Raw genomic sequence first — 16514 nt, 5'->3', positions numbered from 1 at the left:
GGTGCCCTCAACTTAATCCTTAATGGTTGCAAAAATTCAGCTCAAAATTGCCAAGGGGAACAGGCCCTGAGGCCCAAAGTGACCATGTTGCACATTATATCTGTCTTCTAATCCCATTTACCTGCATTAGGTCCATAGTCTTTCATTTTTTGGAAACTCAAATATCTGTCCAGATACTTAAGTGTCATGATAGTATCTGCCTCCATCACCTTTTCAGATAATGCATTCTTGACTCCAACCATCTTCTGTCTGGAGAAAAAAAAATATCTTCTAGTGGTCCTTGGATCTTCTACCCTTCACCTTAAACCTGTGCTTTTTATGTCTTAAACACCATGAGAAAAATATTTTTACTATCTGCCCTATCTATTTCCCTCTTAATTTTATATACCTTTTGCAGGCCATTTCTTCTTCTCTGAAGGAAATTAAATCTAGCCTATCCAATTTTTCCTTGTAACTGGAAAGCTCCAATCTATGAAACATCCTGGTTAAGCTCCTCTGAATCTTTTCCAGAGCAATCACATCCATTCCACAGTGTGGCAAGCAGAACAACACTTAAGACCATTAGATATAGGAGCAGAAGTAGGCCATTCAGCCCATTGAGTCAGCTCCACCATCCAATCATGGGCTGATCTAATTCTTCAAGTTATCCCCACTCTCCTGCCTTCTCCCCATACCCTTTGATGTCCTGGCTAATCAAGAACCTATCTATCTCTGCCTTAAATACACCCAATGACTTGGCCTCTACAGACGCTCATGGCAACAAATTCCACAGATTTACCACCCTCTGACTAAAGTAATTTCTCCGCATCTCAGTTCTAAATGGATGTCCTCCAATCCTGAAGTCATGACCTCTTGTCCTAGACTCCCCTACCATGGAAAATAACTTTGCCATATCTAATCTGTTCAGGCCTTTTAACATTTGGAATGTTTCTATGAGATCCCCCCTCATTCTCCTGAACTCCAGGGAATACAGCCCAAGAGCTGCCAGACATTCCTCATACAGTAACCCTTTCATTCCTGGAATCATTCTCGTGAATCTTCTCTGAACCCTCTCCAATGTCTGTATATCCTCTCTAAAATAAAATTGCACACAATACTCCAAGTGTGGTCTCACGAGTGCCTTACAGAGCCTCAACATCACATCCCTGCTCTTATATTCTATACCCCTAGAAATGAATGCCAACATTACATTCGCCGCCTTCACAACCAACTCAACCTGGAGGTTAACCTTTAGGGTATCTTACACAAGAACTCCCAAGTCCCTTTGCATCTCTGCATTTTGAATTCTCTCCCCATCTAAATAATAGTCTGCCTATTTATTCCTTCCACCAAAATGCATGACAATACACTTTCCAACGTTGTGTTTCATTTGCCAGTTCTTTGCCCATTCCCCTAAACTATCTAAGTCTCTCTGCAGGCTCTCTGTTTCCTCAACACCATCCGCTTCTCCACCTATCTTTGTATCATCGGCAAATTTAGCCACAAATCCATTAATTCCGTAGTCCAAATCATTGACATAAATCGTAAAAAGCAGCACTCCTAACACTGACCCCCGTGGAACTCCACTGGTAACCGGCAGCCAGCCAGAATAGGATGCTCTCTGTTTTCTGCCGACCAGCCAATGCTCCACCCATGCTAGTAACTTCCCTGTAATTCCATGGGCTTTTATCTTGCTAAGCAGCCTCATGTGCAGCACCTTGTCAAAAGCCTTCTGAAAATCAAAGTACACTCCGTCTACTGCATCTCCTTTGTCTATCCTGCTTGTAATTTCCTCAAAGAATAGCAGTGGGTTTGTCAGGCAGGATTTTCCTTTCAGGAAACCATGCTAGCTTTGGCCTATCTTGTCATGTGCCTCCAGGTACTCTGTAATCTCACCCCTAACAATCGATTCCAACAACTTCCCAACCACTGATGTCAGGCTAACAGGTCTATAGTTTCCTTTCTGCCGCCCCCACCCTTCTTAAATAGCGGAGTAACATTTGTAATTTTCCACTCATCTAGTACAATGATTCTTGAATCTATCGATTCTTGAAAGACACTCAAGGATTGACCAACCCAATGTTTTATAAAGTTGTAACATGATGGCCCAGTTCTTGAATTCGGTGCCACAGCTAATGAAGGCAAGCATCCTATATGCCTTATTTACCATCTTATTTACCTGTGCTGCCACTGTCAGGGATCTGTGGACTTGGTTCCTGAAAACAGCAGCACTCCTAGTCTCCATACTCCCGGGGGCCCTGTCATTATACCCTTTGCCTTCACCTTGCATTTGACAGGATTAATTTCCACTTGACATTGCTTTGCTCAAACTTTCCAGGTGATCTATGTCATGCTGTAGCCTTAACCAACCTGCCTCACCATCTCCCATCAACAAAAATTAGTGTATCATCTGCACACTAACATATCATACCTCCTGCGTTCATATCCAAGTTGTTAATGTACAGTATAAACATCAAAAGGTCCAAGCATCAAACTTTGTGGTTAAATCTACACTGAACAGGCTATGAATTTCCATAAAAAGAAATGGAAGTGTTCTTCTAATACAGTACAGGATGTTGCTTGGAGATTGGGTTGAAGAATCAGATTTATTGTCGCTGAGATGTTGTGAAATTTAAATGGAAATAAGAGTGGCCCTTAATTCTGCAATTAATTGTTGCAATAATGTCAAAAAATGGAGCTATTATTCCATACAACTTTAAAATTCAATAATTAAAAAGACCATCAACATGCAAGTTTAAAAATGAAATTGGAAATTAGGTGTATTTGAATGTTAGTTTGCTATGAATTTAAAATCTTAACTGAAAATATTCTCCTTAACAAGCTTTTCTTTTTAACTTTCAGAGCAAAGCCATTGTGTCAAGATATTTAGATGCATCTGGAATAATAGATACAACTGTGCTGAATATTATAGGTGGTAGGGTGTTGTGCCTTCTTGATGAAAATCAACTAAACAAAATTAGTCCTACTGATATTAGGTGAGTGTCCTACTTTGCTCAAATCATCAAGATGCTGACTTAATTACTTGCACTTGTTACTTGGTTATCGAAATTGCCCATGTAAATCAGTTTGCATATCAAAGCATCTTATAAAACAGTGGCAACTCTCTTTTTTATTGGTTGCTCCTTATTTGGAAGAAGAAAACCAGTTACCTCTCAATCTGTATTCGACAATCACGAATAATGTTAATTACAGTACTTTGGGATATCTTTATTCATCCCCATTGAAATTTATAGCCTTTAAGGAATGGTCTAGTTACACACAACAGAATGCAAAGAGAACTGTAATATGCATTTTGATTAATATAACCACAATTAGATGTAATCACAAATAATTCAGTTAGCAAGCCACAGCTTATTGTAAACACATTTATCATGTACAGTGGATTTCGGTTAAGTAGACCAGTACCAATTATTTTTGCCCAATTAAGCGGCTGCCGCATTTAACCGGTTTCATGGAAACAGCTAAAAGTTATATTTTAAAAAAAGACTGAGTAACAAATAACGCACTTAAATGAAGTACAGAACAAATTGGAATTCTGCCAATATTACTACAGTACTATAAACTGTATTACTTCCTAATATTTATCAATGGGAGGAAGTCATCCAGTGTACTCTGCCGTATCCTTTTGATTGATTGTAAATGACCAAAATCAGTGCAGACACCTAGTGCAGATAATGGACTGCCTTCAAACAATGCTTTTCATGACTGCATCCTCTTTCTTCATTTTCATTGTATCATTAAAGATGATTGTTGTTATCTTCAAATTCTTTGTAGTTCCTAACTTGCTGAAGTAGTGAAATTGTCTCATTTTCACACCCAGCCGTCTCCAAGCCTGAATGCTTGAAACCGCAGTGAGCATGCTGCTTATTTCATACCTACTATCAGTGACAATAATCACTGCTTTTTGAACACAGACATATGCAACTGACACTATTTAAAAACCGTTTGCTCTAAGCACAGTGTAGTGTCTAATGGCCACGTAAATTCATGCAACTAACTCATGAAACTGTTCAGCAACAATCTCCTACCCCAATTAAGCAGCATATTGTCCAAAATAAATGAAGGGAATCCTGGCTATTTTCTCGATTAGTCTTTGTTCTTTGAGTTGTCCAAAATAAGGTGCTGGTCTGATTAACCAATAGCCTAATTAACTGGAATCCACTGTATTTACAAAAAATATTGCCGCAATTACTTAAATATAAAATAGAATTTCTGTGATGGGAATTAGTGATGTGGTAATGTGGCGTTTGTGGCGGGGGGGAAGAGGGTTATGCTGATGGTTTCCAAGTGAACAGTAATAGTTTGGGTACTTTTTCTTTTGTTCAGCCCTTTTCCATAAGATTCTTAAGTTCTGACTTGAGACTTTATCCCTGGTGCTGCATGGTGCCAGACTAGTTCCCAAATTTATTGTAAGTGCTTTTAGTAATGCTACTTTTAAATATTGCTGTTCCTGTTAAACATTCACCAGTGAATAATGTATTGGGAGATAAAACTATGATGCAATTCTACATTTTTCTATCTTACGACCTTGAATTCTTTCCTCCAGCAATGCAAACCCACTGAATATTTCCTCATGTTCTCCATCAAAGAAATTAATAATTTACAGAAAAGCAAAGAGTGTGATTGAGTTACAAAACAGTGATCCAGTCATCTACTATAACCAGATGAAAACATATTTTGGTAAGTGTAACTAATAGAGAAATTGTTCTGAATTATACAAACTAATTATTTGCAGGGGCTGCTAAAAATAAAATGCATGTCCCACAATTAATATAATAAGAGGACTTCAGCATGTATGTTTTAAAAATATGTAATTAGTCAGAATAAGGTACAGAATAACATAGATATTCTTTTACATTTTATTGGGAAAAAAATTTCCTGTCACCCAACATCTATGTAATTGGATAGGTATAGTGATGGTGGCAGAATAAATAATAATTACTTAGGTGTGACAATAAGATACTGATTTTGATAAGCCATTAATTTAAATTAATATGAAAAATTGAGTGTCGTAAACCTAAACTGAACTGTAGCTTCCAAATCTCATATTTTGCTTGTAGGTTTATTTTAAATTCAGATCTTCTACATTTTAATCCCAGTCAGAAACTACCAACATGCATTTTATCAGTGTGAACATGATCATGAAAGAATCAATAGCCAAGGCCCAACCTGAGTGCTTTTCTTTCTTGGGCACCGGCCTCTGAGTGACTTTGAGACCAGGCTGCTGCTGCCATCCCATGAAGTACACTAGCTATGAGCAGTACAACCCAACTACCCTGATGGCTTTCTGACAGTCCACACTCTCACTGGATGTTTTCACTGTTTGTGTTCCTTGCTGATGATCAAAAACTTCAACAAGCTTCAAAACACCACAGAGGCAATTTGAGGAGACCAATACAGAAACTGCAGAAGGGTAGGAGTTTCCTAAGCAGACAGGTGGATGAGTAGACTGAGGAGCTGCACTTCTTTCATTGTTTATACTGGACTTCTTTACGCACCTAATGCATGGATTTCAGGTCCTCAGCCCCATTCTGAATACTCCTCCAACACTTTGAGCAGTCACAGGCAAGAGCTTCCCGGTGGAGATGTTGCACTTCTTGTAGAAAACCTTTAAAATATCCTGAAAACTTTTCCTGTCTACTTGGTCATCACTTTCTGTAACAGAGCTCAGAATAGAGTGTTGGGGAGAAAACAAAATGTTCAGCATATTGAGCTGGGAGAAGATACTGATGTCAGTATTCTTACCTTTCAAGTAGATTTGCAGAATTTTGCAGAGACTGTGTTAATGGTATTTTCCAGTGCTTTTTTCAGCTGGTGTAGGTGGCCCAGGTCCGATACACACATAGAAATAGAGAGAAGTGAATGAAGCACCAGATAGTCATCCGCATGATCCAACATGACTAATGCAACAACGTGACTTAAAACGGTGTGACTGCTCGTATTTCTATATCTTTTAATGATGTAATTGCACAAGAGGTACAGAGCAGTTTCTTTATAGCAAGATCTTTTCAGATGTACCATGCTGAGCATTCTGACAGACTGCATCACTGTCTGCCAGGGGGGTGGGGGGGGGTTACTGCACAGGATCAAAAGAAGCTACAGAACGTGGTAAAATTAGTCAGCTCCATCTTAGTTGGGTACTAGCCTCCATAGTATTCAAGACATCTTCGAGGATCAATGCCTCAGAAAGGTGGTGTCCATCATTTAGGACCCCCATCACCCAGGACATGTCCTCTTCTCGTTGTTACCATCAGGTAGGAGGTACAGAAGCCTGAAGGCACACACTCAGCGTTTCAGGAACAGCTTCTTCCCCTCTGCCATCCGATTCCTAAATGGACATAGAACCCATGAACACTACCTCACTTTTATGATCTCTGTTTTTGCACTATTTTTAACTTAACTCTTTAATATACATTTGTATACTTACTGTAATACTTACTTTTTTTCTATATTATCATGTGTTGCATTGAACTGCTGCCACTAAGTTAACAATTTTCACGACATGTGCCGGTGATATTAGACCTGACACTGATTCTGACTTTCTTCTAGGTGCTGCAAATTCTGCTCACTTGCAGACTCTGGCTTCAAAGAAAATCAATATGGATCCCTCCGTATTCCTGGCACTAAATCCTGCGGCTTTAAAAGTATGTAAAAATTAAATATTTCTATTCAACCATAAACTCACAGTAAATTCAAAATGTGTGTGTTGCTAACCCTGGTCAATACTGAGTGATAATAATTCTCATAACATTTATTTACATTGAAATCTTTTAGCTTTAAGAAATGTAGAGTCTGGCTTTAGTGTGGAAAACTATGGTGTCAGGCTGTTGCCCCCAGCCACACACTGTGAAGTACAATTCAACTTTTGGTGTGCACTGAGTTCACTTATCTCAACTGGGGCTGCAGATTAGATGTTGCAATTGCATGTGCATGCACACGCTCAAAGAGTGAAGACCGAGTTATCTTGCCCTTCCTTTCAAAAACAAATGATCAACCAGTACCCATTCCGGTGTTTAAAAAATCGTATGCTTATATTGTAGGTAATAGAGGGCTGCAGCCTTTTTAAATGTAATAGTCATTGACGCACGACAACCCAAAGAAAGCACTTGGGTATGACGTAAATAAAATTATGTCCACTGAAATTGTTTAAGCATTTGATTAATTGGTCACTGCAAGTTTCCCCCAATGCACAAGTGAATTGATGGAGCATTTAGAAATTGGACTACTGTAAAATAGATGCTTGATGGTGGGCAAATGTCCTATTTCATGTTGTTTGACTAAAACATTTAGTATTGTAGTGAACATGCAAATGACTCGATATTTAATAAATGACTCTATTTAATTTAAAACTTCAATATACTGATTGCAATTGCATGAAAAGGTGTATCTCACAGGCTGTGATGCATAAAGAAAGGACCAAAGGTTGTGAAAGATGCTGGGGACCTTTTGAATCCTTTACTGTTGTGGAGCTGAATCATGAGACGTATTCAAACTCAAAAGGACAAATTTTTGATCTAATATGGAAGTCAGGGGGCAGGAGGAATAGGCAGGGAAATGGAGCCAAGCACGAAACATGATCTTATAGAATTGCAGAGCAAGTTCAAGAAACCTGCTTCTGCTCCAATTGTTTTTGTTCCTATATATAACTGTATTCTTTTTGCCTTCCTATTCACTTTTCAAAATTTTTCTCACATTTTAATTCTGAATTAAATTTCTAATAAATCAGTCTGAGGAGTCCAAAATTGCCGTTTCCTGAAAGTTGTGTATAATTCTTTTTCGTTTCAGAAACTCAGTGCCAATGAGTTGAAAAATTTGCTTGGAATTAACCTTCCCACTGTTAAAACTTACGAAAATACCACGTTAGTCAAGACTTGGATTGCAGAACATACAGAAAGCGAAGTGCGGAGCTTGAGAATTGGTCTAACAGGAGGAAAGCCTGACCCACTACCTTCAGGCTTAATTAATATCCCAGGTTAGTAGTGTCCACCACAGTGTTGTTGATAACTAACAGAAATGACAAAATTAGGAGGAATTCAATGGTTAAAATAACTCTTTTGTTTATTTTTCTAGTAATAGAATCATCGTCGTCATCTATCAACAGGAGCTATCTGTGGTGTTTAATTCACTCCTTCTCCATCAGTACAATAATCATTGTATTACAAGCATGGTTGTGATAGATATAGAGACTTACTCTGTAAACGAATGTCAGAGTAAATTCATAATGTCTGTGTACAAGTGTATGACAATCAACTGCTAAAAACTGAATGACAACATTAACATTTACAATTAGTTTAAATGTATATAATATTTAACATACAGAGTAAATATTTTAAATTATAAATTCAGTTGCATTTAAAAGTGATTATAGGACCTCATTAATAGGTAAATTTTCAGGTCACCAAAGTATTACCAGGAAGAATAAGAAAGAATCTATTTACTGTAATGAGAGTTGTGATTTAGTATATAAGTTAATTGAGATTTTAAAAAAACTTTAATAATCATTAAAATATAGTAATGAAATACACAGTTCAGGTCAAATGTTATTTTCAGGGTTTTTTCCTATAAATTTTGATGTAAGGGCTTGTCAACAGATAGAAATACAAATATTTTTCAGTAAATAAGCAATTTATATTTAACTCAGATGGGTGTAATTATTACTTTTCTCAAACAATGAAAAAATGTGATGATTTTCAAATTAAATGGCAAACAGTAACTAAACACAATCAAATGAAATGCATATTTTGGTAATAAAAACTTACATTTTCCACATTTTAACTTGTGTCTTCTTCAGTATTGGCATTAATTTCTTGTTATGCATGAATCTGTCTAAACAGGAAGTTGGCAGTAAGTGACTGGGAGTGTTGGTAAATAGTGTGTTCCTCCGCAGATCATAGTGGTGTGCCACAGGAGTCCCATTTGCAAAATGATGGATTGCTTTATGCTTTGTTCTGACAATTAGCAAAAGAAAAACAGTAAGTACGTGGCCAAAACCAGGATTGTGTACTGCAATTCAAAACAAGAAAATACGTGCAGGAGTAGGCTATCAGGTCCTAAAAGTATGATCACGGCTGAATTATGGAGGCCTTAACTTTTTTTCTGTGATGTTTCTCCATAAACCTTCCCATAATCTTCAGTCTTCTGGAGCCATAAAGTACTACAGCACAGAAACAGGCCACTCAACCTATCTAATCCATGCCAGGTTATTATTCTGGCTTGTCCCATCGTCCTGCACCTGGACCATAGTCCTCCATATCCCTCCCATCTCTGTACTTACCCAAACTTCTCTTAAATGTTCAATTGAACCTGCATTCACCACTTACAATATGAGCCCATTCCACAGTCGCACCACCTTCTGTGTGAAGTAGTTCCCCTAGTTCACCTTTCACCATTAACCTTTGGCCTCCAGTTCCAGTCTCACCCAACATCGATGGAAAAAGCCTGCTTGCATTTACCCTATCCATACCTCTCAATTTTGTATACCTCTATCAAATTAGATTAGATTAGAGGAGATTCAACTTTATTGTCATTGTGCCGAGTACAGATACAAAGCCAATGAAACGCAGTTAGCATCTGACCAGAAATGCAAAGAATAGTGTTATTTACAAAATAACTGTGAATAAAAAGTAAGTGCTACAGCACACAAATATAAAAGTACTGAGACAGTACAATATGGGTGCAATACTGCTTAGCGCTGTGATGTGAGGTTCAACAGGGTCACAGCCTCAGGGAAGAAGCTCTTCCTGTGCCTGCTGGTGCGGGACCGGAGGCTCCTGTAGCGCCTACCGGATGTGAGGAGAGTAAAAAGTCCATGGTTAGGGTGAGATGCATCCCCGATAATGCTTTTCACCCTGCCCAGGCAGCGTTTATGGTAGATGTTCACAATGGTGGGCAATTGGGTGCCGATAATCTGCTGGGCAATTTTCACCACACGCTGGAGTGCTTTGCGGTCCGATATGGAACAATTGCCATACTATACTGAGATGCAGTTGGTGAATATGCTCTCAATGGTACAGCGGTAAAAGTCTGTCAGTACCCTGGGACAGAGGTGAGCTTTTTTGATGCTCCGCAGGAAATAAAGGTGCTGTTGCGCCTTTTTGACCAGGATGGAGGAATTCAGGGACCAGGTGAGATCCTCAGAAATGTGAACACCAAGGAATTTGAAGCCTGATACATGCTCCACTACAGCACCATTGATGTAGATGGGGACGTGAGTGTGGCTCCTAGCATGCCTGAAGTCCACAATGATCTCCTTGGTCTTCTGGGTGTTAAGGGCCAGATTGTTGCTGGCACACCACGCGGCCAGGTGCTGGACCTCGTCCCTGTAGGCCATCTTGTCATCCCCTCTGATCAGGCCAACCACCATGCTGTCGTCTGCGAACTTGATTATGGAATTAGAACCATGTACGGGAACGCAGTCATAGGTGAAAAGGGAGTACAGAAGAGAGCTCAGCACACAGCCTTGAGGCATGCCGGTGTTCAGGGTGAGAGTGGAGGAGGAAAGGTTGTCTAACTTAACTGATTGGGGTCTGTTAGTCAAATCTCCCCTCATTCTTATATGCTCCAAGGAATAAAGCTTTAACCTAGTCAACCTTTTCCTATAACTTGGGTGCTCAAGTTCCAGCAACATACTGTACCTGTAATTTTCTCTTCTAATCTTATATCTTTCCTGTAGGTAGGTAACCAAAACTGCATACACTGTTCCAAATTTAGCTTTACCAATGTCTTATGCAACTTCAAACTAACATCCTAACTCCTGCATTCCACAAGTATATTGACAATACCTCTTCCTACTCTGTATCCTGCAAAAATGCTATTCCCTTTACCCAGTTCCTTCCTCTCTACCACATCTGCAGCCAGAATGAGGCTTTCCTTTCCAGAACATCAGAGAATAGGGTTTCTCTTCCTCCACCATTGTTGTTGCTCTCGCCCACATCGCCTCCATTTCCCGGACATCTGTGCTCACCCCATCTTTCTGCAGGGATAGAGTCCCTCTTACTCTCACCTACCACCAAGCACGTCTTTACCTCCCACCCGCCCCCACTACTCTCTGCGGGGATCGCTCCTTCTATGATTCCCTTGTCCATTTGTCCATCCCCACTAATCTTCATCCTGGCAATTGACAAAAATGCGATACCTGCCCATTCATCTCCTCCCTCACCTCCATTCAGGGCCCCAAACAGTTATTACAGGTGGAGGCAACACTTCAGCTGTGAATCTTTTGGGGTCGTCCAGTGTATCCAATACTCCCAATGCAGCTTCCTCTACATTCGTAAGACCCGATGTAAATTGGAGGACCACTTTGTCAAGCACCTCCACCTGACAAAGCAGAATTTCCCGGTGGCCAATTATTTCAATTCCTTTCTCCATTGCCATTCCGACAAATGAGTTCATGGCTGCCTCTTCTGCCATGATGAAGCCATTCTCAGTGTGGAGGAGTAACATTTCATATTCTGTCTAGGTAACCTCTAAACTGATGGCATGAACATTGATTTCTCCTTCTGGTATTTTTTTCTTTTTTTCCTTTTCCTCTCTCGCTTCCCTCTTCTTCTATTCCCTGCTCTGGCCTATTCACCTCACCTGGTTACCATCTCCCTGGTGCAATTCCTTGCTTTTCTCCCATAGTCCACTCTCCTCTCCTGTCAGATTCCTCCTTCTCCAGTCCTTTACTTTTTTCACCCACTTGCTTTCACCTATCACCTTATAGTTTGTCCTCTTACCCCTTCCCACCTTCTATACTGCCACTGTCCCCCTTCCTTTCTGATCCTGATATAGGGTCTCAGCCAAAAACATGATTTCCATAGATGCTGTCTGACCTGCTGGGTTCCTCCAGCATTATGTGTGTTGTCCTGTATTCAATACATTGATTTATGAAGGCCAATGTGCCAAAAGATCTCTTTATGATCCTATCTATCTCTAACACCTCTTTCAAGGAATTATGGATCTGTGTACCCAAATCCCTTTGTTCTATGGCATTTTTCAGTGCCTTGCTATTCCATGCATGGCCTACCCAGAGATGTCTTTCCAAAGTGGAATACCCCATACGTGTTTGCATTAAATTCCATTTGCAAATCTTTCAGCCCATTTTTCCAGCTGCTCTAGATCCCATTGAAAGCCATGATAGCCTTCCTCACAGTCCACTATGCACTCAATATTGGTGTCATCTGCAAATTTGCTGATCCAGTTTACCACGTTATCATCCAGATCGTTGCTATAGATGACAAATAGCCTGTCACTGATCCCTGCAGCACACCACTAGTCACAGACCTCTAGTCAGTGGTAACTATCTACTACCACACTTTGGCTTCTTCCACTGAGCCAATGTTGAATGCCAAGCAACTGAAGCTTCTGGCCCAGCCTCTCACATGGGACTTTGTCAAAGGCCTTACTAAAGTCTGTGCAGACAATTATATTCCTGTATCTATCAAATATCTATCCACTTTCAATACATCTAATGACCTCAGAGATTTACCAGTCTCATCGAGACAATTTCAAAGTATCTCAGTTTTAAATGAACAGCCCCTTATGCTATAGCAGTGTCCCTTTGTTTGAGACTCTCCCAACAGTGATAACATTCCATAATCTATTCTGTAAGATCCTATGGGGGCTTGACATTTTTGAATAAGGTCACCCCTCATTCTTCTAAATTCCCAGAAATACAGACCTTAACTATTCAGTCACACTGGTAGGGCAGCCCTCCCATACCAAGAAACGACCTGATGAATCTTATTTGTACTTGCAATGTTACTATATCTTTGTTGGGAAAACTACACAGTATTCCAAGTGAGGCCTTACTGACACTAGGTAAAATTTTAACAAAACCTCCTTGTATTCCAACCCAAATGAAGGTCGAAATGCCAATTGCCATCTTAACTACTTGGACTTTCCTGCTACCTTTTTGTGATTCACGCACAGAACACCAGGTCCTTCCATACTCACTTGCAGTTCTGCCTGTTGATTTCTCTGACCAAAGTTAATGATCTTGCACTAAACTTTGTTTACCAGCCTTTTGCCCATTTGTTCTATCTATGTCTCTTTCGAGAAACACAGTAGCATTGCCACTTGAGCCCCCTACCTATTTTTGTACAATTGGCAAATTTGCCAGCCTAACATACTGTTCCTTCCTCCAAATCCTTAGTAGAAATGGTAAACAATAGAGGACTAAGAACTGATCTCTGCAATACTCCACCAGTTAACTCCTTCCTGTCTGAAAGGACCCATTTATTCCAGCTCTTTTCTATGACACAATCTCTCACAGAAGGCTGGTCCAGAAGACTAGATCATATGGGATCCAGGATGAGTTAGCCAATCTATATTAATGATTTTGATGAGAACCTCGGTAGCATGGTTAGTAAATTTGCAGATGATGCCAAAATTGGTGGTGCAGTGACGTTGAAGAGAGTTGTTTTAGATTACAGAAGGATCAAATTCAACTGGGCGGGGGCGGGGGCGGGGGGTATGGTCAAAGAAAAGCAGCTGGAATTTAACTGCACAATAATGAAGTCTTGGACTTTGGTTGGGGCAGGACTTCATTATAAATGGTAGGACCTCTGGAGAACATCATAGAGCATAGGCTTAGGTGTGCAAGTACATAATTCCCTGAAAGTGGACATGCAGTTAGATAGGAAGGTGAAGAAAGTGTTTAGCATATGTGTAAGCAACACACACAAAACGCTGGAGGAACTTAGCAGGCCAAGCGGCATCTATGGAAAAGAAGTACAGTTGACGTTTCAGGTTGAGACCCTTCAGCAGCACTGGGGGGAAAAAAATGAGGAGTCAGAGTTAGAAGGGAAGGGAGGAAGAAACAAAGTGATAGGTGAAACTGGAAGAGGGGAAGGGGTGAAGTAAAGAGCTGGGAAGTTGATTGGTGAAACAGACACAAGGGCTGGAAAAGGGGGAATCTGATAGGAAAGGACAGACGACCATGAAAGAAAGAAAGAAGGGGAGGAGCAACAAAGGGAGGTGATGGGAAGGCAAAGGGATAAGGTGAGAGAAGGAAAATAGGGTATGCAATAGAGAAAGGGAGGGTGGGAATTAACGGAAGTTTGAGAAATCGACTTTCATGCCATCAGATTGGAGCCTACCCAGACGGAATATAAGATGTTGCTCCTCCCATCTGAGTGTGGCCTCAACGCGACAGCAGTGGAAGCCATGGACTGACATGTCAGAATGGGAATGGGAAGTGAAATTAAAATGGGTGACCACTGGTAGATCCCGCTTTTTCAGGTGGAGGGAGCATAGGTGCTCGGTGAAGCGGCCTCACAATATCAGTGAGACCCGAAACAGATTGGGAGACCGCTTCACCGAGCACCTACACTCTGTCTGTCTCGGAAACACACAGTTTTTAACTGATTCTATTGCACCTCCTCCATTACCATGGGCTTTTTATTTATGCACTAGTTTCCCAATGTGGTACCATGTATTCTATTTACATTGGACATCTACAGCTTCCCTTCTATCAACTATCATTATTTGCAAATCTGTCAAACATGATTTACCTTTCATAAAACCATGTTAACCAGGTTTAACTATATTAATCTTTCCCAAATGATTCACTGTTTCCTCTGATTATTGACTGAACCCCATGGAACTACATTGTTTACAAACTTGCAGCCACAACAACACCTTTACACCATTACCCTGACTTCTATAGTCAAGCCAGTACAGAATCCAAAACTACCAAGTCAGTGTGTGCCATGCATTTTAATCTTCAGGATCTACAAGGTCATCCCCTCAGCCCCCTCACTCCAGGGAAAACAGTCCCAGTCTATCCTGTTTCTCTTACAACTCAAGCCCTCTACACCAAGCAACATCTTTGTGAATCTTTCCTGTAATCTCTCTAGCCTAATCACAGCCTTTCCCATGCTATAGTGATCAGATCTGAATGCACTGTAATATTCCAGGTACAGTCTCACCAATATGTTGTACGGCTGCAATGTAATGTGCCAACTTTTGTATTCAGTGTCCATCTGATGAAAGCAAGCATGCCATATGTCTTCACTACCTTGTCTACGTGTGTCGCCGCATTTAGGAAACTATGGAATGAGCTTATGAATTGATGTTTCAGATTTTTGACCTTTCTACATTTTCATGAAAAGGGCATTGACACAAAACATCATCTCACAATGGATACTACCTGCTTTATGTGTAATACTACTAAATGTCATCAAACATCATTAGATAAAATCTATAAAATAAACAGAATAAAGATCTCTTCTTCACCTTCTCCATGCAATCCAGTAAAAGATAGTTTTTCCCCGAACTGAACACTCAAGCTAGATGGCAATCTCAGTTTGCTTGTAATGATCAGTAAAATAATGTAGAAATAGAAACAATCACCCTGCCGACATTCATATTGAACTGTATGGCTGAACTATACACGTTTATCTGTAGAGAACCATTCCTATTTAAAAACTAAGATAAACAGTCATTGACTTTTAAAATGAATGCTGAGAAGTGCAGGAAAAGTTGGAATACAGGACAAGAGAGTCGTATCATAACCACTGTGAAATAAAAGCTGAGCATTAACAATGTTTCTTCAAGATCTACAAGTATTAAAAGTCAGCATATTTGTTCAGTGTGAAATCAAAATGAACGTCTCTTCAGTGTCAATCATAGGAGATTACTCTTTTAACACACCCAAGTAATGTGATATAGCGGGCACTAATTCAAACAAGAACAAGGTCTTCATAAAAAAAATCCTAAATTTTAAATTACAAGAGGTTGCAAGTTTGAAACTAAATGGACAACTTTATAAACAAACAGTGCTATATATAAACCACAAGCTACTCAAGGGATGTGGTTTGCAAACTCACATGACCATGAGACATTCTTGTATGAATCAGCTAAACATAAAACATGGAAATATGTTAATCACACAGGCTAAGTTATCTTGTGGCATTGTGACTGAGATGAGGAAGCTTCCACACCATACATTTTTGCCACTTAGCACTTTGTTCTACCATATTCCTCAGAGCCCTACTGTTCACTGTGTAAGTCTGACTCATGTTTGTCCCCCAAAATCAAGTACCTCACACTGTTCTGCATTAAACTCCATCTGCCATTTTTCAGTCCATTTTTCCAGCTGATCCAGATCCCACTGCAAGCTTTCATAGCCTTCCTCACTGTCAACTATGCCCCCAATTTTAGTGACATCTGCAAATTTACAGATCCAGTCTATCACATTATCATCCAAATTATTAATATAGGTGACAAATAAACAATGGACCCAACATCAGTCGCTGCAGCATACCACTATTCACAGGCCTCCAGTTGGAGAGATAACCCTCCATCACTCTCTCTGTACTTTCTTGCTAAGCTAATGTTGAATTCAATTTACTACTTCATCCTGAATGCCAAGCGACTGAACTTTCTGGACCAGCCTCCAATGTGGAACTTTGTCAAAAGCTTTGCTAAAGTCCATGTAGACAATATTTACTTCCTCCCCTTCATTAGCTTTCCTGGGAACCTTATCGAAAAACTCTCTAAGATTGATTAGACATGACCTAACACACACA

The 16514-nt window shown here is 40.0% G+C and overlaps 1 protein-coding gene across 1 annotated transcript in view; it reads left to right on the top strand.

The window, feature by feature from the left end:
* LOC140202441 (uncharacterized) overlaps positions 1-8610 on the top strand; it is a 78300-nt gene extending 69690 nt beyond the window's left edge. The window contains exons 40-44 of the mRNA XM_072267308.1: positions 2842-2975; positions 4547-4680; positions 6550-6644; positions 7786-7972; positions 8071-8610. Coding sequence (XP_072123409.1) covers positions 2842-2975; positions 4547-4680; positions 6550-6644; positions 7786-7972; positions 8071-8174 — 654 coding nt within the window. The 3' untranslated portion in view covers positions 8175-8610. The remainder of the gene's footprint in view (positions 1-2841; positions 2976-4546; positions 4681-6549; positions 6645-7785; positions 7973-8070) is intronic.
* The last annotated feature ends 7904 nt before the right edge of the window (positions 8611-16514 follow it).

The sequence above is a fragment of the Mobula birostris genome, chromosome 9 (assembly GCF_030028105.1).
Source record: "Mobula birostris isolate sMobBir1 chromosome 9, sMobBir1.hap1, whole genome shotgun sequence".
NCBI classification, from domain to species: domain Eukaryota; kingdom Metazoa; phylum Chordata; class Chondrichthyes; order Myliobatiformes; family Myliobatidae; genus Mobula; species Mobula birostris.
The sequence above is the reverse complement of the archived record's forward strand: the minus strand, read 5'-3'. Positions and strand labels throughout refer to the sequence as shown.